This window comes from Dendronephthya gigantea, unplaced genomic scaffold (assembly GCF_004324835.1).
Source record: "Dendronephthya gigantea isolate DGI-Jeju-01 unplaced genomic scaffold, DenGig_1.0 000022F, whole genome shotgun sequence".
Taxonomy (NCBI): domain Eukaryota; kingdom Metazoa; phylum Cnidaria; class Anthozoa; order Malacalcyonacea; family Nephtheidae; genus Dendronephthya; species Dendronephthya gigantea.
Window position 1 is genome coordinate 2,515,388 of NW_021163032.1, and position 22,690 is coordinate 2,538,077.

The following is a 22,690-nucleotide window of genomic DNA, read 5'->3' on the forward strand; positions in this document are numbered from 1 at the left end:
GATTTTGAAGAAGATGGGCGAAAAAATATTCAAGCAAAGGCTAAAATCTCCTCCGGAAAGATTTCTGCGTGTTTGCTGGCAATTGTATGTATGTTCGTGTGTTATCTTCCCTTCATCATATCATTTGGATTAGAAATTAACCTACCAGAAGACTGTAGTTACGAAACTCTGTACTTTATTCAACTTTGGTCACAGACATTTTCAACCTTAAATTCCAGTTTGAATTGCTTGGTATTCTTCTACAAGAATAGCGCTTTGCGACGACTCGGAGAAAAGATAGTGGCGAAATGTCTTTGCGCAAGATTGCGGGCTCATGTACTGGAAAACAGAGAGGACTCTTAAATGATGTAAGAATCTAACTCCACTGGAATTTGTAGGAGGCAGCAGATCCACAGCTGTATCTGAAGTGTAGCACAATATACGCTATGACCACACGTACAGAGTTTCTGCTTGACAAAGTAACATTAAATGCAACTATATTTTCAGAGGATTTAAAGAGCATAAATTATTATATGGAAAATAGATGAGTAGAGTACTCGATATACCGAAGTATAAAGATAATAAGACGAGAATAAAATACAATAAACTTGGTTTACTTCATATAATTTTATTCACTACAAATTTCTCTCGTATAACAAGCAGTGCTTGCACACTCATCACTCATCCGCAGTTTATAGACTTTCACAGTTTAAGGGAGAATTAATACTTCACTATAACTAAACCTTCAAAACATTAAAGCAGCACAAATAATTTTATTCCCCATACATTAAACGTCGAATGTTGTTTTTCGATTATTGAATTCATTCAGTGATTGCACTCGACTATATAAAAGCTTAAAATGATATTTGTTACATAATTAGACAAAACTCTGAATTACACTTTTAAGAACTCTTTTTAAAGTAAAAACGATGATTAATTTTAAAGCCTTAAATAGTCGGTTAGGTCTTGGAAAAACGACAAACCAAGCTCATAAATTGGATTCTTACAACAAACACGAAATGAACAAAGTAGACACGTACCACTTCAAGGATTCAAACTAGAGCTGTCATTCCTTTTCACCGCTGCTAGTCTTGATATCGACGATCCGTAGGGATATTATCTTTTCCCAGTGTTTATATCATTTTATTTGATTCCACATTTCATATTGTGTTTACGAAATATTTTAATAACATTAAAAAAAATTGTTTGCAAAATGACAGTTAAATTGCTGACGTTGTTCATTGAAATACAAAAATTTTGTCTCAGCCAATTAGCAAGTGGCAAATTACCAGTCTTTAATCATTCAAATTTTGCGCGTGCGCACAAGTACCATGACAATTGAACGACCAACGTCCACGGTCCATGACTTAAAATTTGGCAACTTTGGATTCCGTTATGTTCTGTCACATTACCCCCGGGTGTAATTCCCAAAAACCGGGCGAAATTAGTAGACTTGCACGGCGCTCCGTGCATGGGAATGATTTAGATTTAACATTTTGTCAGGACATTTCTTGCTAAGGAAATGAAATTTTCCAGATATATTAACCAACACTCCAACTGTAACATTTAATAATTTTGTCTCCACAGAATTTTTTTAACTTGTTTAAATTTTCCATTTTCATGCACGAAAACGTTTTATAAAATAGAAAATGGCGGTAACCGATCTCGTTTTCCGGTAAAATTTTTGAATATGTAAAATGTTGGCCATATTGAAACGCTTTGTTACCATAACAGCGGCAATGACTTCATACTTATGGACAATTTTTTACTGTTAGAAGGTTGGTTAATATATCTGGGAAATTTCCCTTTTCTTTAGCAAGATTCTCGTGCTAAAATTTTAAATACGGCCTAAAATTTTAAATACGGCCGATAATATGCCGGGAATACGGCCTATTATCCTTCAAGTTTCCGCCTGATTGTAAGCGGTTTGGGAATCTGTATGTTGGTGCGTTAACTGATTGCTGCGTTAAAAGAAAAGCTGGAGCGTGAAAAAGCCTACTTTACGTATCTGCAGCATTAACATTTAGATCTATATATTGAACATAGTTTACATAATTACAAAATTGGGGTTTAATAAAAAACACATTTCATACTCTCATGTCTGGCTCATGCAAAGTAGTATAAGTACATCCCTCGACATGAAATGTGCATCAACTCTAGCTCGTGTCTTCTAAAGCCTACCTACACGATGGGATTAGTCGTATGCGATTCGTATACTGCTGTATGTATTCGAGTAAATACGTGTAACGATTGCAATTTTAAATTTCGTTATAAACTGATGAACAGAAGAAGTGGCGTCAGCAATCGTTTTCATACGTCAGGATAAGAATCGCATACGACTAATCGCATCGTGTAGATAGACCTTAAGATCAATCATCATTTAAATTATTTCAACAGAAGACAGCTTATTAGTTGGTGTTGGTTTTTAACGCTTGAAGTTTTGACTCCCAAGAGAACAGCTTTAGTTTAGTTATAGCTTTTTATTGAAGCGTGAGTCAGCAGTATACCTTTATTTATTCTGGTCCAGGTGTCCGGCATGTGATTGATGTTCAATGCCGATCCTATAAGGAGGAATACCTAATATTTATTCTTTGCACGAAATGTTTTCATCTGTTTGATGCAATCTGGCTTCAAGACGGGTTCAAAACGTGCACGACAATAAATTTTCTATAAAGGTATACTAATCGTTGAATATAGTGGATGAGGCACGATTGTATTCTCAAAAATGAACGAAACATCCGCTATAACATTGTCATTCAAACTAAACGTTGTACTTTTGTGTGCTGTGAACGTTTTGTTTACATTTGTGGGAATATTTTTAAACTCGGTCGTCATACTGAGTTTGTTGAGCTCACCGCTGCGACGAAAATTATGTTACTTTACGATTCTCGTTTTGGCTTTTTGTGATCTTGCTATGGTTGTTGTCTTTCATCCAATGATAACGTTTCAAGTAACAAGTCACTGGGTATTCATGGGCTCTGCCGAAAATATCCCTGAGGACCCTTACAAATATTTTTCTCAATTGTCCGTATTTTCGTTGGCGGCGCTTTTGACGATGACTTTTGAAAGGTATCTGGCCTTGGAGCATCCATTCTTTCATGAGAGGTTCATAACAAGATCAAAACTGATGGTTATATTTGTAATATTTCAGTTACCATCTTGTGCAATGTATGTAATATTAATTCTCCTTAACCCCAAAGATGACAGCGAAAAGATTGCAGTAAAGATTGGGGAGAATGCGTCAGTAGGAGCTGCACTCCTTGCCATTCTCTTTTTTAACTTTAAAATATTTTACATTGCAAGAACTCAGCAGAAGCGCATGGTCATACCTTTAGGAGATTTCGAGGAAGATGCGCAGAAAAATATTCAAGCAAAGACTAAAATCTCCTCCGGAAAGATTTCTGCGTGCTTGATGGCAGTTGTATGTATGATCGTGTGCTACCTTCCCTTCATCATATCATCTGGATTAGAAATGAACAAACCAGAAGACCGTGGTAACGAAACTCTTTTCTTTATTTATCATTGGTCGTGGACATTTTTTACCCTAAATTCGAGTTTGAATTGTTTGATATTCTTCTACATGAATAGTGCTTTGCGACGACACGGAGAAAAGATAGCGGCGAAATGTCTTGGGGCAAGATTGCGGGTTCATGTACTGTAAAACGGGGACTGCACTGGAATTTGTAGGAGGCAGCAGATGCACAGCTGTATCTGAAGTGAAGCATAATATACGCTATGACCATAACAACAGAGTTTCTACTTGACAAAGTAACATTAAATGCAACTATATTCTCAGAGGATTTAAAGAGCATAAATTATTATACATCCATGGAAAGTAGACGAGTAGAGTGCTTGATATACCGAAGTATAGAGCTAATAAGACGGGATAAAATACAATAAACTTGGTTTAGCTATTTCATATGATTTTATTCACTACTGTAGGCAATATAATATATAGACAAGCTTTCTTGTATATTTAAACAAGTTTCGAGCTTTTTTTGTTCTCAAAGGAAAGCGTATACTGAGTTATATAGTAGAAGTTGTGCGAGTAAAATAAATGTTAAATTAATAAACCCCCCGCTCAACTATATACATGTACATACATATAAGTATTTGCTAAGTTGTCTGCAGGGACGCCGAAACGATGCGAGGGCAAAGGGGGCAGATCTTGGTGAAAGGGCACTCCTGTAGCGGCGCATTAATAAAGAATGTTTGCAAAACATCGTCAGTTGAACTTCGTATCGTGATTTCTCTTTCCAAGATAATTTCTGCATGTGTTTAGACGATTGTGTTATTCTTGATGCTTGTTTGTAGCTATGAGACTATATGTTTCAAATTAGAAGGTATATATCCTGACACCGAACCACCTGGGATTTTTCAATGCAGTATTCTGAAGCATGCATGCATAAAATATAGATGGGTATAATAAAATTCATTAATCATGGAATCGAATCATTGAGCACATTACATTATCTACATCTATCATAGCGATAGTTATGGTTTCGTACAACAAGCAGTGCTTGCCACACTCATCAGGTGAATTTAAATGTCGCGCTACTTAGGAGAACTTTATTTCTGTCTGCATTTTGATAAAAGTTCCCTTCTTGCACTCAGGGAACTAAGTTCGAGTGGTATATCATAATGAATTCTTCGTGAGCTCAAAGACTACAGCGAAATGAAATTGCTCTCTACAGAGATGATGTTTTAAAAAACCGAAAGAAATAGAAAATATAAAGAAATAAATCTGCCGTGTTTTTAATGATCATATAAGCTAAAGATAACAATCGAAGCCAACAAAAAATGTGTCAGTTACCTAGATGTCACGTTTGACCTGAGAACCTCTTCATTTAAACCATACATGAAACCAGACAACTCGCAATACGTCCATCGTCTAAGTAATCACCCACCTGCCTTCTTGAAAGCAATTCCTGAAGTTATTAACAATCGATTATCTAACATCTCTTCTGATGAACAAGCATTTAACTCCGCTTGTCCCCCGTACCAAGATGCTTTACATAAGAGTTGCTATAACTATAATTAATATTTTGAACTATAACCCAAAACATCGAAGATACAGCGGATTCCGGTTGCATGACTGCGAAATAACAAGCGTCCGCAACTACTCTTGTCTTCTCGATGCAACTAAACTGCAATCGATTTCTGTCTCGTGCTCATATCGAATATACACACAAGCTCCGTACGATGATTCGCTCGCATCGGAAAAGGCATGTATCTCAATCAGCCGTGTCCGCGTCTTTAGAAAGTGGCAACGAGGCACAGTAATGCATTCTTCAGATTAGAAATAATTGTTTTCCATGACAAAACTGTTCACTTAGTTGTTCTTCCCAGTCTAGGTCACTTTTACACAATTCTTGAAACAACAGCTTTAGTTGGAGGATAACAGGCGAAAGAAGGCCCAACGGGTCGTAAAACTTTGCCGAAACGCTCAACACAATTCTCTTGGTACAAATGTTTGGTTACTGATCAGCAACAACCTTTGCTAAGTCAATTTCAAAATATCGTTAACGACATTCCACGGTTAACCAAGAACCTTATTCATCATGTCGTTCTCATTTCCAAGACTGAGCTAGTTTTGTATAACCACGATATTCTTCATTTACAGTTCGCACGGGTTCTACATTAGAGCTACTTGGTTTTTCCGCAAAATCAGGGTCTACTTGAAATGTTTGCTGAAGTTCTGGTGAGTTAGTTTGCCATTAGCGCCTCAGATACACAATCGTGACCAGATGCGTAGTTGTCGACGTAAAACTGTAAAAGGATCGTAGCAGTTCGTAAACAAAAGAAGGATCATCGCGCAAGTATTGACTAACATGATGGCGAAAGGTTGCATTGAGGATAAACGGGCTCGACGTAACGCAAAACACCACTCTAGTAAAACGAAGTGGGATGATACTCGGTTCGTTGCTATGTGGATCAGTTATCCATAGAAATTGCAGAAAATCACGATGTTCTTGAGCGATCGCTATGTTCAAAAATGCCTTCTCTATATCAGCTGTCATCGCGTTAGGGTGGACACGGAAACGCAGAAGGATATCGAAGATGAGTGGAGTTGATGAAAGCCCTGCATACAAACAGTCATTAAAACTTGGTCCGTTTTTCTTGGCGGACGCGTCGTATACTATTCTAACCTTTGTCGTATCCTTATCGTTTCGTACAACTTCTCTGTGGGGTAAGTAATGCACATTTCCAAGTGTTGCAAAGCTCTTGCGGTCCACTGGCTCCACAATCCCCTTCTCAATTTGATCCTGAATTATGTTATCATATTCAGTTAAAAGTGTCGGTTGGTCTTGAAGACTATGGACTAGACTTCTCAGTCTCTTCACGCTGACGACATACATGTAGTTATCAGGGATCGTGGGATGATGTTCCTTGAAAGGGAGCTTTGCTTCGTATCTCGTGCCATTAAATCTAATATCCTCGACAAACTTGTCGTAAATAGATGGCTCATTATAACGAATACCTACCGACTCTAAGTCCCAAAATTTCTTTAGGTTCTCATTCAGATTCAGATTTGGTTCCTCCTGAAATGAGGGGGTATCAATCCGTAAAATGTGAGTATCAACAAGGTTTGTTGTAATAGAACTCTCCTCGAATTGCACTTCCATGGGTCCGGACAAAACCCATCCTAAGCGCGTCAACAGGGCAACAGGACCTGGTTGTTCACTTCGTCTTATTCATTGGAGACAAAGTTCCAGTAAAAGTCAGCACCCATTAGAATATTTGTGGGAATATTTTTAAACTCTGTTGTTATAATGAGTTTGCTGAGCTCACAGCTGCGACGAAAATTATGTTACTTCATGATTCTCATCCTAGCATTTTTAGACCTCGGTGTGATTCTTGTCTTTCATCCATTGATAACATTTGAAGTAATATGTGACTTGGTGCTCCCAAACCTTGGTCAAGATACGACATTTTTATATTACTTTTGTCATTTGTTCGCTTTTTCGTTGAGCGCCCTTTTTACAATGACTCTTGAATGGTATCTCGCCTTGGTGTATCCATTTGTTCAGCGAGAACTGTGCAGAAGGGCATGATCATACCACTGGGAGTTTTAAATGATTATGAGCAAAGAAGCATCCAAACAAAGATATCTAAATTCTCACCAGGGAAGATTTCTTCATGTTTGCTAATGATTTTATGTTTATTCGTGTGCTATCTTCCAACTTTTATACTTTTTGGGTTGATACTGACCAAAGATGACTGGAACGATGAAGCTCTGCGCATTCTTGACCTTTGGTCATGGACATTCACCACTTTAAATTCAAGTTTGAATTGTTTAATATTCTTCTACAAGAATTGCGCTTTGCGACGACATGGAAAAAAGGTAGTAGAGAGATATCTTTGCGCAAGGTTGCGGCAAATTGTTGTGCGAGACTGAGAAGACATAGTCTGTTAACATTGTATGCGCGTAAGCTACTGGACATTTGAGGCTGCTAAAGTCGCTGAATCTATAGGATCAGTATTGCGTTTTAACATAGTGCTTTTAGTAAAGCGATAAAAGACAATTTTAACAATTTAAAAGTAATAAAAAATATTTGATAGTGACGTTTTGTCCTAATTAAGACATCTGATAAATAATATAAATAAGTAATAAATAAGTAATAAATTATACATGCAAATTCAAATGTGTAAATATAACGCTGCCCTTGCATTTCAGTTTGCTTCCCTTCCAAACTTTCAGAGCTATCGAGCTTTGGGCATCGACAATTCTCGCCCTAAATTCAAGTTTAAATTGTATGATATTCTACTACAGAAATAGCACAATGTGACGACACGGGAGAAAGATATTGGCGAAATGTCTTTGCGCATGGTCGTTCGGCAAAATAAGGAGTACTTCTCTTGAAATATACAGCCTGTAATCTATTGAAGCGTGTAAAACATAGTAGAAGTACGAGCTTTTGTAGGTTTTGATAAATACTGTTTTCGATCGAAAAATCTCGCCTAGTGGAAAACAGGCCTAACTTGTGTCTTTTAAGATAAATCAACATTTAAATTACTTTAGCAGGCGACAACATATTAGTTGAGTGTTAGCATTGGGTTTTGGCATTTAAAATTTTGAACCCCCATGCAGAGACACTCTTTATTCATGCGTGAGTCAGCAATTATGCCTTTGTTTAATTTCGTTTAAGTGTTGCATGTGACTGATGTATTTACGGACCACTTATTGATTTCAGCTGTTATCTTCAAGACGGGTTTTCGTGACCTCCGACCTCGTTTATATTTAAACAAACTGCAAAACGGGAGTGACAATGCAGGTTCTGTAAAGCTATACAAATCGTAAAATATAGTGCACGAGGGAACAACACAGACACCCAAAAAAAATTCTAGCGTTAACTTTAGGTATCTTACTACATTTTACTAAAAATACATGCATGCAGCAACCCCTGGCCATTTCAAACGAAGCAAAATATTTCCTGAGCCAGCCAGTCCAAACCTTCTAAGTATATAAATTATTTTGAAATGACTTAAGTGTAAAGCCTATAGCTGATGAGTGGTGTTTCAAATTTTTCGGAAACAAACACAGTCGTAAAGGTGAAGTGAAATCACCCGTTTACCTGCTGCATCACCTTGCATGCAGTTTATAGACTTTCACAGTTAAAGGGAGAATTAATACTTCACTATAACTAAACCTTCAAAACATCAAAGCAGCACAAATAGTTTTATTCCCCAAGCACTAAACGTCGAATGTTGTTTTTCCATTATTGATTTCATGCAGTCATTAATCGTTTAAATTTTGTGCGTGCGCACATGTACTATGACTATTGAACGTCGAACGTCCAAGGTCCATGACATCGAATTTGTACAACTTTGGATTTCGCTATGTTCTGACGCGGGTGTAGTTCCTAATCTCCGGGCGAAATTAGTACCCTTGCACGGCGCTCCGCGGGAATGATTTAGATTTAAAATTTTGGGAGGAGATTTCTTGCTGATGGAAATGAATTTTTCCAGATATATTAACCAAAACTCCAACAGTAACATTTAATATTAATAATTTTGCCTCCACAGAATTTTTTCAACTTGTTTAAATTTTTATTTTCATGCACGAAAACGTTTTATAAAATAAAGATTGGCGGTAAACGATCTCGTTTTCCAGTAAAATTTGTCAATATGTAAAATGTTGGCCATATTGAAACGCCGTTGTTACCATAACAGCGGCAATGACGTCATACTTATGGAAATTTTTTTATTGTTAGAAGGTTGGTTATTAATATATCCGGGAAATTTCTCTCTTCTTTAGCAAGATTCTCGTGCTAAAATTTCAAATCTAAATCACAAGTTTTCAATATTGTAGAGAGCCACCTTAAATATAGTGCAATGGGGGGCAAGAAAACTGAACGAATATCGGCCATGAATACAACCTTTTATCCTTCAAGTTTCCGCCTGATTGTAAGCGGTTTGGGAATCTGTATGTTGGTGCGTTAAATTGCTGCGTTAAAGTGCCCATGTCATAAAATTGAAATTTAGATTTTTAGAATCTTTGTTTGAAATGAGTTAGTAAGTTCTGAATCAAAACTGAAACTGGACTTTTATTTTTCGAGTTATTGCAGTCTAAACATTGATTTTGGTGGAATGAAAACTCTGAAAACCGCGCAAATGAGACTGGTGCGAAACAAGGTGTTTTACGTCACAATAAGAACTCGTTCGACGCGACAACTTAGTAACTCTATTGCATGGAGTAATAAGTAGAAGCTAACTGCGCAAAAAAGTGGTTTGTTCTTACTTAACAGACAATTCTGTATAAAGTGACTCATATATTATCAAAATGTGTTGTGAAATGGCTTTAATAATTGTACGTTCCCGGCAACAGTCGCGCAATAATTGCAAATTCGCAATGAGTCATGACCAATTGAGTCACTGTGTTGTAAACACGAAGGCAGTGTTTAAGTTAACAGATAAAGGTTTTATGCGTGCAGGCATCATAAAATAACGTCTCAAAAGATGCAAGTTGGCACATTTTAGTAAGGACAGCTAAAGAATATTGGTAAAAAAGATGCGATAATAAAAGCTAAATGTACTGTGTTATATTTATATACACATGATTTGATATGTTTCTTTTGCGCGAGACGTGTTAGATTTCTCAGTTAATATTAATATTTCTCAGTCTCTCATTGAACTATTTTTTAAAAGCGCATGGGAACTCCACTCATACTCTAGCTCAGTTGATTTGTAATGAAAATTAACCAGAGAATCACACAGGCATGCGTGATTGAACATTTGAACTACACATAAACACATTGTAGAAATACCGGTACTCATGAGCCACAGGAAAACCTCAATCATAATGCTATTAATATAATATATAAATATATATAAGGGCAGTAAAATGCATTAGGGTGAACTATATGTGCACAATTATACAAATGACGATCAACTAGGACGAAACTTAAGAAAAAAAGTTATATCTATATGCAAAAGTACAATTGCCACATTACTACCATAGAATCTATTTGTAATTTGAATACTGTATAGTGTATATCTAGCGTAATGATATTATGTTCTGGGGTCACAGAAAGCAAGTCGCGCAATCAAAATCATAAGAAAACATTTGCTTTTTACTGACGTCTACGATCAAGTCTTCGTTGTAGTTTCGATGCGATGATCGTTATGCGATCGCTCGATCCATTTCGCGATAGCCTTTCAGCTTATCATCGGCATCTGGTTTGTTAATTTATGGTCCGAAGTGTTCTTACTGCCTGACAAGGCTGACATTGACCCGCGTTCATGGTCTTAACTTTTGTTCTTTCTTGGTATTGCATTGGCAGGAAAACAATTCTAATCGGTGTCATTCCTTTGGTAACTTCTCAATAGCTAAACTTGATGAAGACATATTTCTGCCACGTTAAATAACCGAATTTAGCTGGCATGAAATCGCTTCTCTTGTACTACATACTATTATTTATCTAAAGGCGCAATATGCGAGTTCCTATTGTGACGTATTAGTTACCAGTTTCCGACTGTCGCGGATTTCAAAAACTTTTGCCGTTAAAATTTGAAATTTTCAAACTTTATCGCTTTGTTTCTCCGCGAAAACAAACTCAATTTCAAATGTGGTTACTATTTTCGTAATCTACGTTTCACGGCAATTCTAATGAGATAAATTCCAATTTTATGACATGGGCACTTTAAAAGAAAAGCTGGAGTGAAAAAGCCTACTATACGTATCTGAAGCATTAACGTTTAGACCTATAGAACCTAGTTTACATAATTATAAAATTGTGTTTTAATAAAATACACATTTTATATTGTATGTCTGGCTCATGCAAAGTAGTATAAGTACATCTCTCGACATGAAATGTGCGTCAACTTTAGATCGTGCCTTCTAAAGCCTACCTACAAGATGTGATTAGTCGTATGCGATTCGTATACTGCCGTATGTATTCGAGTAAATACGTGTAAAGATGTCACATTTTGAATTTTTGTTATAAACTGACGAACAGAAAGAGTGGCGTCAGCAATCGTTTTCATATACGTCAGGATAAGAATCGCATACGACTAATCGCATCGTGTAGATAGGCCTTAAGATCAATTATCATTTAAATTACTTCAATAGGAGACAGCTTATTAGTTGGGTATTGGGTTTAACGCCTGAAGTTTTTTACTTCCGAGAGAACAGCTTTAGTTTGGTTATAGCTTATATTATTAATTGAAGCGTGAGTCAGCAATTATACTTTTATTATTTTTTTATTCTGGTTCAAGTGTCGCATGTGACTGATGTTCACCGTCGATCCTAAGGAGGAATACTGAACATTTATTCTTTGCACGAAATGTTTTCAGCTGTTTGCCGCACTCTGGCTTCAAGACGGGTTCAAAACGTGCACGACAATAAATTTTCTATAAAGGTATACTAATCGTTGAATATAGTGAATGAGGCAAGATTATATTGTCTAAAATGAACGAAACATCTACTATAACATTGTCATTCAAACTGAACGCTGTACTTTTGTGTGCTGTGAACGTTTTGCTTACATTCGTGGGAATATTTTTAAACTCGGTCGTCATACTGAGTTTGTTGAGCTCACCGCTGCGACGAAAATCATGTTACTTCACGATTCTCGTTTTGGTTTTTTGTGATCTTGCTGTGGTTGTTGTCTTTCATCCATTGATAACATTTCAAGTAACAAGTCACTGGGTATTCATGAGTTCTGCTGATAATATAACTGACAGATATATTTATCAATTGTACGTATTTTCGTTGGCTGCGCTTTTGACGATGACTTTTGAAAGGTATCTGGCCTTGGAGCATCCATTTTTTCATGAGAGGTTCATAACAAGATCAAAACTGATATTTATATTTGTAATATTTCAGTTGCCATTTGGTGCAATGGATGTAGTATTATTTCTCCATAACCCGAAAGATTACATCGTGACAGCATCACATGTTGCGTCAATAGGAGCTGCGGTACTTCTCCTTCTCTATTGGAACTTTAAAATATTTTACATTGCGAGAACTCAGCAGAAGCGCATGGTCATACCTTTAGGAGATTTCGAGGAAGATGGGCGGAAAAATATTCAAGCAATGGCTAAAATCTCTTCCGGAAAGATTTCTGCGTGTTTGCTGGCAATTATATGTACGTTCGTGTGTTATCTTCCCACCATCATAACATTTGGATTAGAAATGAACAAACCAAAAGACTGTAGTGACGAAACTCTCTGCTTTATTCAACTTTGGTCAGGGACATTTTTAACCTTTAATTCGAGTTTGAATTGTTTGATATTCTTCTACAAGAATAGCGCTTTGCGACGACTCGGAGAAAAGATAGTGGCGAAATGTCTTTGCGCAAGATTGCGGGTTCATGTGCTGCAGAACAGAGAGGACTCTTGAGTGTTGTAACGCGGATAATACTGTAGGCAACGCACCGAAGAAAAGCTGCGCCTTTCAATGGCAAGGAAAAGCCTAAATCGCAGATCAGAACTTTTCGCGAAATGCCGTCATGCGGAAAATTTCCAACGCGGCAAAATTCACGACGGCGTGCGCAACCAACATATTATATCTTTTTATATATGTATTATTATTATATATTAATAGATTACTTACAATTACAGTCGCAACCTCAAGTTTCACGTTTACACGATCATCAGGGGACAAATTTAAAGTTCAAATAACTACTATGATATATACATGATATATCTGCTAGCAGATAACTGAATTTTGCGTGATTGCGCGATTTATCTGCCAACTATTAGCCAATCAAATTATTTTTACTACTTCATCATCAATCAGGGACGACAATACACACGCAATGTATAATATTGAGATATGTATAATTATCTGCTAGCAGATAACTGAGTTATCTGCAAGTGACCCTGCGGTGGTCAACAAGCGGTATTCATTTGAATGTATTTAAGTATTAATAATTATTGATGTATTTTTGGATATTGCTTTACTATTCTTCAAATATATAATAAAACAATTATTGATTTCGGTTTTTGTGATATGCAGAGTTATCAAGGGCTCGATCGGTAAGCGTAACACTTACCTCGACCTTGATAACTCTGCATATCACAAAAACCTCATCCAATAATGTTGTATAATATTCTGTATTTAATACGTAATTTAGCTGCTGACGTACTCAGCGTTCATTTTTTTGCGAATTAATCGTCAATACGAACATCAATACGTACATTTGGGTAACCTGTAAAGCATAACTGCGATAAACCTATGCTGTATTCAATGTCAAACGACAGGCTGCTATAATGGCGTGTAAATATCAACTGACCCTTAAGGCCCTGTGACACGGTGCAATTGTTCTTTCTTGCAACTTGCAATGCAATTCTTCTTTTGGGAGATGTAAATTTGGCAATTACCGAACTTTCGTCTTTGTTACACTCCATGGCATTTCTTACACTTACATTTTGAAGCCTCTGTAACGTTATTTACATAGGTGCCCTGTGTAACTCGTGCCCCGTGCATGATGGGTAATGTAAATTGTTATCTGTATTAATGTAATCTGTATTAAAATGTGCTCAATGATACACGAGTTTTGGATACAATAATATGACATCGTGTCAGGTGTGAAGAAACTTTAGCTTCTCAAAGAAGAGAGACATCAAAAAGCTAAAGTATAAACGCTGATAAAGCGAATAATCTCTAGAAGGAATCGAGTCCTGAAGTGCACTAATTATGGCGACACGAAGACAGCAAGAACGACAAGAAAATGAAAGCCCAACAGGCAACAGGTCCATCAACTCAGCAGATTTTTACATCTAATGTACCGCTCCCACAGCCAATAAGTCTAACAGGCAATTTAGCGAAAAATTGGAAAAACTGGTGTCAGACTTGGCAAGCATATGAAGTAATCACAAACCTCGCCGAACGCGACCAAAAATATCGAGTTGCTACGTTTATCACGTGCATTGGTCCTGAAGCTATGGAAATTCATAATGGTTTACCTTTCCGAAATGACGAGGAAAGACAAGACATTACGAAGATAATAGAATTATGGAACAATTACTGCATAGGTAAGACAAATCCTATTTATGAGCGGTACAAATTTCACAACAGATTTCAACAACAAGGAGAGACAATAGACACATATGCGACAGTCATTCGTACTTTAGCTGACACATGCGAATTTGGAGCCCTTAAGGAGGAGTTAGTTCGAGACAATACTTTGCAGAAGAAATTGCTACAGGAAACCAGTTTAACTTTAGAAAAATGTTTAAACATATGCAGAGCAGCCGAAGCAGCAAACAATCAACAGAAGCAAAAATCACACAACACTTCAGAGTCTACACATGCACTCAAACCAAAGTAATGAACTTTGTAGTGACAATGGTCCCCCATTTAATTCGATTGAATTTACTAACTTTATGAGATTTGCAGGAACTAAGCACATCACCAGTTCACCATTGCATGCTCAGAGCAATGGAAGAGCCAAAAATGGAGTCAAGACAGCCAAGAACCTCATGAAGAAAAGCAAATAGGCAGGTATGGAGTATTTTATCTCGTTGCTTAGCTGGAGAAACACTCCAACGGAAGGCATGGATACGTCCTCAGCTCAAAGAATGTTTGGTCGGAGAACTCGGACACAGTTACCGACTGCTGAACCATTACTAAAGCCACAACCAGCGCCAGTTGATGTACGAAAACAAATTCTGACAAGGAAGGAGAAACAAGCATTCTATTACAACAGACAGACAAAGGAGCTTCCAACGCTGAAAGAAGGTCAAGTGGTGCGAATTACCCCTCAACCAAATGATCGAGAGAAGAAATGGATAAAAGGTCAGGTAACAAGAGAAGCGGGTATCAGATCTTATGATGTGATAACTGAGGATGGCAGGCAGTTCAGGAGAAATCGTAAACATTTGCGCGCTTCCAAGGAACAGTTTTATCAAGCCATTCTGCCGGACAAACACCTCCACCTGTGTCACCTTCATCAACACCACCTCCATTAACGCCGCCAAAGTTGCAGGTCCAACATGTTCCGCAGCAGCCCGTTGTTAGCCCTGGGAAAGCCAACAGTGGAGTGATAAGGAGTGGCCGAGTATTCAAACCGCCAAGTTGCCTAGGCTAGGATTAGATTAGTCCGTTATAAGGCTGAGAACATTGCTTGTCAGTTCATTATGAATTCTTTAGAAAAACAATATAGACTATTTGGAACCCTATTACATAGGCATACATATTATAGAATTATTTTTAGATTCTGCTATTAATTGGGAGAGTATTACTTAAGGAAATCTAAAAAAAAAAGAACTTATAGGCATATTTCGTCGTCAAATTTACAAATAATTCCTGGTATTCTGTAATAGACCTTTTCAGTAATTACGCGTCACTACATTTTAACATCACAACGCTTTATATTTAGAACCACCTTAAATGAAATGGATTTCAAGTTTTACTCTCACCAGCCACGTGCAATAATGCAAAACATCCTTCTTCAACACATGCATATTTTTTTTTATTTTGACTAATAAATGTGGAAATAAGCCATAAGACGAGAACGAGGCTCAGGGGCCAAGACTGCGAGCCTCGTTCTCCCGTTATGTCGTATTTCCATGGCCATACTTATTCGTCAAAAGGAAAGATTCTTTTTTAGGCATGTGTTGAAGAAGGATGTTTTGCATCGTTTCACAAAGCTTGTGAGAGTAAAACTTGAGCAAATCCATCTCATTTAAGGTAGTTCGAAATTTAAAACAATAATGTTGTGATGTAATTACCGAAAAGGTCCATTGTGGCCTCATAACTACAAATAATAGTTTTAAGTTTCCATTATTAGCAAGAGACGGTATTAAAAAAAAACAATATCACGCTTAAAAATGCTAATATCAAGCAATAATCAAGTATTTTACACTCGTGGGTAGCAACAGAGTAGTTCCGCATTCAAATTTTTACAATTGAATACTCAATGATGACACCATGGCATGCATGTATGCAAAATATGGCCAAATTTAAGCATTTTAAAATTGCTGTATTAAAAGGTCGCTGCACGTTTAAAACCCCCTCACATCTGTAAGACTAAAATTGACACGTCGAGAACTATCTTTTGCACTCTGCAGTAAGAGAACGTTTTTGTTAATCACCGGTATTAATTTGATTACAGATCATCGTTCAAAAGTTTGAAAGGCCGGTTATATAACATGCAAAAGTACACTAGGTCAAAAGTTAAACAACAATTGCTTGGCATAAAATATAACTTTTTCTCCTCATAAGTTTATAACAAACACGCTTTTTTCAATAAATATATATGGTTTTGAACAGCGGAATTGCAAACAACCTAATTAAATAATTTAAGAATTTGGGCGCGATTGTACGAAAGTCAACTCCGATAGTTCTATCGACCGGATAGTGATTTTTCAACTGCTCTAAGAATCCTTTAAAAGCAGTAAAGCTACTGATTTAAAGCTAGCAATTATTAAAGATCATTCCTTATTTAGGAATACTAATATTTAATCTTGGTTATAGAGAACACTGACAAGCAATTTTAGAGCAATTAAAAATATAGCTTTCGTACACCGGCGGCTGTACATATTTGTTTACCTGCACCGATATTCCGTATTTTGTCCGTAAATCTAACAATACAAGCAGCAAACCAAGCCTGCTTTGAGGAGACAGATATAGTAAAGTTTGCTATATATCTTCTAGGCATCGCAAAGGATTTGATAACACTCGGGGTTTATAAATTTGACAATAAAACATTCAAATTTCAAAGGAGAAACTCGAAAATGGCTTTCACGCCGCCTTGACCCCGTCATTTTTTTCGCCACGAACAATTTTGACGGCACAATTTTTAGCGGCACTTCCCAGTGAACCCAAGTGGGCCTTTCGATACACGTCACAACATTAACGTTTTTTAGAACCACCTTAAATGAGATGGATTTCAAGTTTTACTCTCACAAGCCACTAATTGTAAATACGCAAAACATCCTTCTTCAACACATGAATGAGAACGAATTTTTACCTTTGAAAAATAAGTGTGGAAATAAGCTGTAACACTAAAACGAGGCTACACGGCCACGACTGGAAGCCTTGTGTTCAAGTTATGGCTTATTTCCACACTTATTATGTCAAAATGAAAAGTTCCTTTTCATGCGTGTGTCGAAGAACAACGTTTCGTATCTTTGCACGAAGCTTGCGAGAGTAAAACATGAAATCCATCTTACTTAAGTTGGTTCTAAATTTATAACGAGGGGACCCCTATAACCTTTGATTTGCCAATAATTATTATGATAAAAACAACTATCGGATGTCCCGAAAACAGGACAGTTACTTTTAAAAACGTATATCGGGCAAAACGAATATATGAATATGCACACCCCCCCCCCCTCATTTATCGCACCCAGTTTCGGTCCTCCCAGTTTCTGTCGCAAGTCTTGCTTTTTTCAAAATAGAACATCGAATTATCATCTAAACAATAATGTCTCAATATTTTACCATGTAATGATGTATATAATTGATGACTATAGTCCCAGAGACTCAGATGGCAAGCTATTTATCCCTAAACCTAGAACGGACTACCTTAAACGCTCTTTCTGCTTCGTGGAGTATATCGTTGCGGAATATTTAACCCGTTAATATTCACAGCGAGCGAAACTTATTTGCAAAGCAAAAACTTTATTTATGCAACCTTGAGAAACAATTTTGCATAGTTTATCATCGACTGTTGCTCTCGATTTTGATTAAATCCATTCAACTTTTCGAATTAGGAAATAATTTTTAACTGCATAAGTTCGGATAAGGTAATATTTTAATTACTCAATTGCGCGAAATATCTATCCTAGGAATGAATATTTAATTTATAGAAAAGATCAAGCATGCACCTATAATTAAACTCGAAGCACCTGAAATCAATATTTGACTATTTGCGCACGAGTTTGTAGCGAAAATCAATTACCTTTCGAATATAACCATGCATGCATAATAATTATAACTCGATACATAAATTAAGTTCCTAACTAGTTGATTTTGTTTCATGAGAAGGCGCATTTGTATGAGTTTGTTGCAGTGATGGATGTTTCGAGTTGAGATGGCTTGATTTTGCCTTCTAGAAGTATTGATTGCCATGCACCCCTTGTTTATGCAGGATTGTATTGATAACATGGGAATATATTAGAATCGCCAAGCAAAACAGGTTGTTTGTGCAGGCTTTTTATGAGCAAATTGATATACCCAGTATATCGCTGGCAGACTAAATTAACCCCGAGAGCATAATGAATAAACTGGACCTTTCAACTTCATACAAAAGCAAAACTCTCTTGCGATAATAAGCTGCGAAAGGTACGTTGATTATAGTAAAATGCGTCGAGAGTCTGGCTTTGCGTCGCCCGCAAAGATCACCTAAATGGCAATGCCCCTGAAAACTCTTAATGCCCTGAAGATTACTATAAAAAACACCATGCATACTATAGATATATTGGTCGTTCTACAGGCAAATAATAGAGAGCTTTGGCAGTGACTACCATTACGACTACGAGCACAAAAAGCGTCACGTCGTCTATCCTACTACAAATTTTTTTCATTAAACTCGTTTTTAAGAACTAGGCATTGGGGGACGTAATCCATTAATTACTGCAGTAACTGCACGAGGAAAATAGATTACATATAGACTCGTTTAGGGCAGGTATTGGAAGAGTGATTTGTGTTTCAGAAACGGCCGATATCAACTCTTTCCCCTGGCGTACTAGTAATTGCTAATAATAAAAAAAATTATCTTTATTGATCGATCAGAACACTCTGAAGCACACTACTAAAATGTTCGGATTAATGAAAGCAAACGTTTGTAAGTTAATATTTAAGACGTTAAACAAAATGTAATTCAGCCATCCTGAAATCCTTGGAGTCTCTAAACAAAATTTAATATTTTCTTTGTTGCTTATTTTGGATCGAAATCTTTATTTAACATCCATGCGCTTATTGGATATTTATCAAGCAAACAAATTGTTTGTGCAGCAATCACATAGCAAATTTAGACCTTGGCCCATGCATGCAAATTAAACACCATGCTTCACATAAACCGACTATAAATGTTATTTAACTATCAATTCGGCTCATGATCCACAGGCACAGCGGGCCCTAAATCATGTAAACCTAATGCGTTTTGCTTTTGTTGTTGGATGATTGAGACCCAACAACGCCCAGAGTCATCTCCAAGTGCATGAACGAGGTGAACTCAGTGTTGCTAAAGTCTAATTAATTAAATGTGGCAACCTCGAATTTAATCATCATTGGGCCAGAATTATCTCATTCTTTAATGATTAAACTAACTCGTGGGTGCAGCTAGATTAGCTCTAAAGATTATAAGTTTTTGATTGTGAAATAATTAAAAAAAAGTGACTCAAATAGAGAAAAAATTATTTTGCTAAAGCATTTCTTTAATGCTAAAATAATTTGTGTAAATAAACTAAAATGTAAAAGAATGACTTTCTGGTACACAGAAAGTTAATTTTTGAATTGGAGAGGTTGAATTTTTCACTACTCGAATTCTTCATTGGAAAGCGACTTCATTGGAAAGTATACAACATTACAACTTCATTGGTATGTATACAACTTCCAAGCATACAACTTCATTGGAAAGTATACAACATTAGGTCAAAATGTTAGTCTTGAGATGGTAAAAAAGTTCAATCAAGTTGCTCTGCAGATGTGCTGATTCCCAGCTTTTGGTGATACAAAACTATTTTTAGAAACAAATATATGCATCATATGTTTTAATATCGGTCAGGAATATTTCAAATTAATGCAGCAAAAAAATTATTTGTGCAGGTGTATCTGAGAGAAATTAATATACAGCAATATAATATGACCAATGGTAGGGTTAATTTGCTGGGGTTAATGACGAGTCCTTAATTGACAGAGATCTGCTCACAATTTTATCAGAGGATTTGCGCCTTGCGTGCACTTAAAAACGTGCTCAACGCCTTTCCACACTACTCAATTTACTTCTATAGCTTAATTAAGAACATTGGTTCTGCTCAGTTTAGTTTTCTTGTTGATTCAGATGCCATTGGTCAGCTGTCGCCCCAGTCACATGAATTATGATGCATGTCAAGCAAAACGATTAAAAATTTATGTAAATTTTAAAGGTGTGGTCGCGGAGTTATTATATAAAAGAACGTACCACAGCACTTTTTGATAGAATGCTCATCAATTGAACAGAAAAGAAGAGAGATTCTACAAAGAGGATACGATAAAGTAAGTCTACTTGCAACCATATAAATATCTCTTTTTCATGCATGAATTGTTTCAATCGTATTGTTTTTACTCGCGTGCTTATGTGAGGTTTTTCTTGGATTTCTGGCTATGCATGTAGCTAAGTTGAGGTTCATCTTGCAATAAGATATATGTCTTCCTTAGTCAACAAGAGAAGGTTTCAACGTGTGGCCCTAGTACTTTCTATTTCTTATTTGCTTGTATAACGGTAAGGTTGCAATGGTCTTGTCGATATTGTGATACTTTCATTCGAGGATTTGAATACAAATGGAACATTTCAAGAATCTACCAAACTTTACTCTTAAAAAGACATACTTTATATTCTAGTGTTTTAAGATCACTGCTATTTAGACGACAACCATGTTTTGTCGTATATAATTCACATAATCTAGATAAAGCTTCTTGGCTCCAGGATTGTATATATTAACTGCTTCCATTTCATATGAATTCTGCTTAAATGACATGTATTTAATCGAAAATTTTTCTAAAGTAATCTTTAATTTCTCATCGCAAAAAGGGGCAGTGCACGTATATAAAAATCCTTAGGTTTAACACAGCGGGAGAGGTCCGGAAAAAATTAGTGTTGAGAGGGCACAAGTTTTTAGGGTTGCTTTTCTGAAAAAGGGTAACTCTTTGTCGATTAATTTTAAATGCACTTTGAGAACATAAGAGATTCAGTTGATAGAGCGTGCATATATATAATTATATAGGCTAAAGTGGTGCGTAGGAACCCTCTCACCCAAAGACAATACAGCAAATGAATCTGGCACATACTTAAAATGGTAAAAGGGTATACCCTTCTATATAGAAAAAAGAGCACATTTGTGGAAAAAATCAAGGGGGGCAGGCACATCTCTGGTCGCTCTGTTCCTTGCCCCGTCGACAACGTCAAGTTTAGGAGTTGTTCATTACGGCGTATTTAGAAATTTAGCTCCACGCACATTTACAGAAGGATTTATACGATTGGCCTATCTCTAATCAATTAATTTGGTGTGGAAGTTCTGCTTGTCTATATGCTTCTGTTTTTATAGGAAATTTTCAAAAGTGTCTGCAAAGAATATGAAGCTCTTACAAGTCCTTGTTCTGATATTTGCGGCAGTGTACTTTGGGGAAACATCCAGCTTAGACGAGGAAAACGACCCAGAGAAAAGAGGAGGTACTAAGAGAAATTTAAGTGCATTATATTTTCTGAACAGAACGCATAAAGACAGGAACTGATCAGTGAGACACATAAAACGGCAGTTTTGTAGGGCAAATCATAGGTTTTCGCGTCTTATGCGAGACCGTTACTTGCTAGTACTTGAAGCTGTTAACACGTACATCGTCAAAGTCGGCTTAGTAGAACTTTTCTCATCCTATATGCTTTTAACTTTTATCATTAAATTAATATTAATAGTTGTTCTTGCGTTACTTTACGTTAATGGTGGTGGTCGCGTCACCGTCCTAAATAATTATTATATGTCTGCAATTATGTACCCTCTATATTTGTTTTTAAGTTGTTTCGGCGGTTGCTCCGTTTGGCTGCTCTTACCATCCTGGATGGGTTCGTAACTACTGCTGGGGTTCCTGCGGTGTTGCTGGTACTGAGTGGTGCTGGATAAACGTGTATTGTGGTTCAGATGCCAGCGCCTGCCAGAGATTAGAAAACCCAACCTGTTATGGTACATGCGGAGTTTAGTAAGCTCGACGATCATGATATTAGTCAGTCTGAAAATAATAAAAGACTAAGCTCTTAAACAATGATGTTCTGTTTTCATCTTGATCGATAGAATAGACGTAGAAAGAATTCAAAAGCCGCGATAGCCCAACACGCTTCCCGTATAATACATGGCGTTCAATGGAATGTTAGTTAGTCCGTAGGCAGGCTGTTTTTCGCAACGTGGCCATCAAGCTTACTTTACCAAATGCCCAATACATGAGACAATTTATAAAAGTAGCTTATATGAGTTGATTCGATAAATACCCACGACAACACTATATGTACCAAAAAGTTCTCAGTTCAGTGTTTGAACGTTCCGCTAGGACAAGGTGAACGTTGAACAG

At 36.8% G+C, this 22,690-nt stretch overlaps 2 protein-coding genes across 2 annotated transcripts; one reads left to right on the plus strand and one right to left on the minus strand.

The window, feature by feature from the left end:
- The first annotated feature begins 2,704 nt into the window (after positions 1-2,704).
- LOC114522410 lies at positions 2,705-3,640 on the plus strand. Its single transcript, XM_028543082.1, has one exon. It carries the CDS (start codon positions 2,705-2,707, stop codon positions 3,638-3,640), a length of 936 nt encoding a protein of 311 aa, XP_028398883.1.
- A 2,056-nt stretch (positions 3,641-5,696) lies between these two features.
- LOC114522411 lies at positions 5,697-6,605 on the minus strand. The gene has a single exon (XM_028543083.1). The coding sequence runs from the start codon at positions 6,603-6,605 to the stop codon at positions 5,697-5,699; it is 909 nt and encodes a 302-aa protein (XP_028398884.1).
- Positions 6,606-22,690: the final 16,085 nt, after the last annotated feature.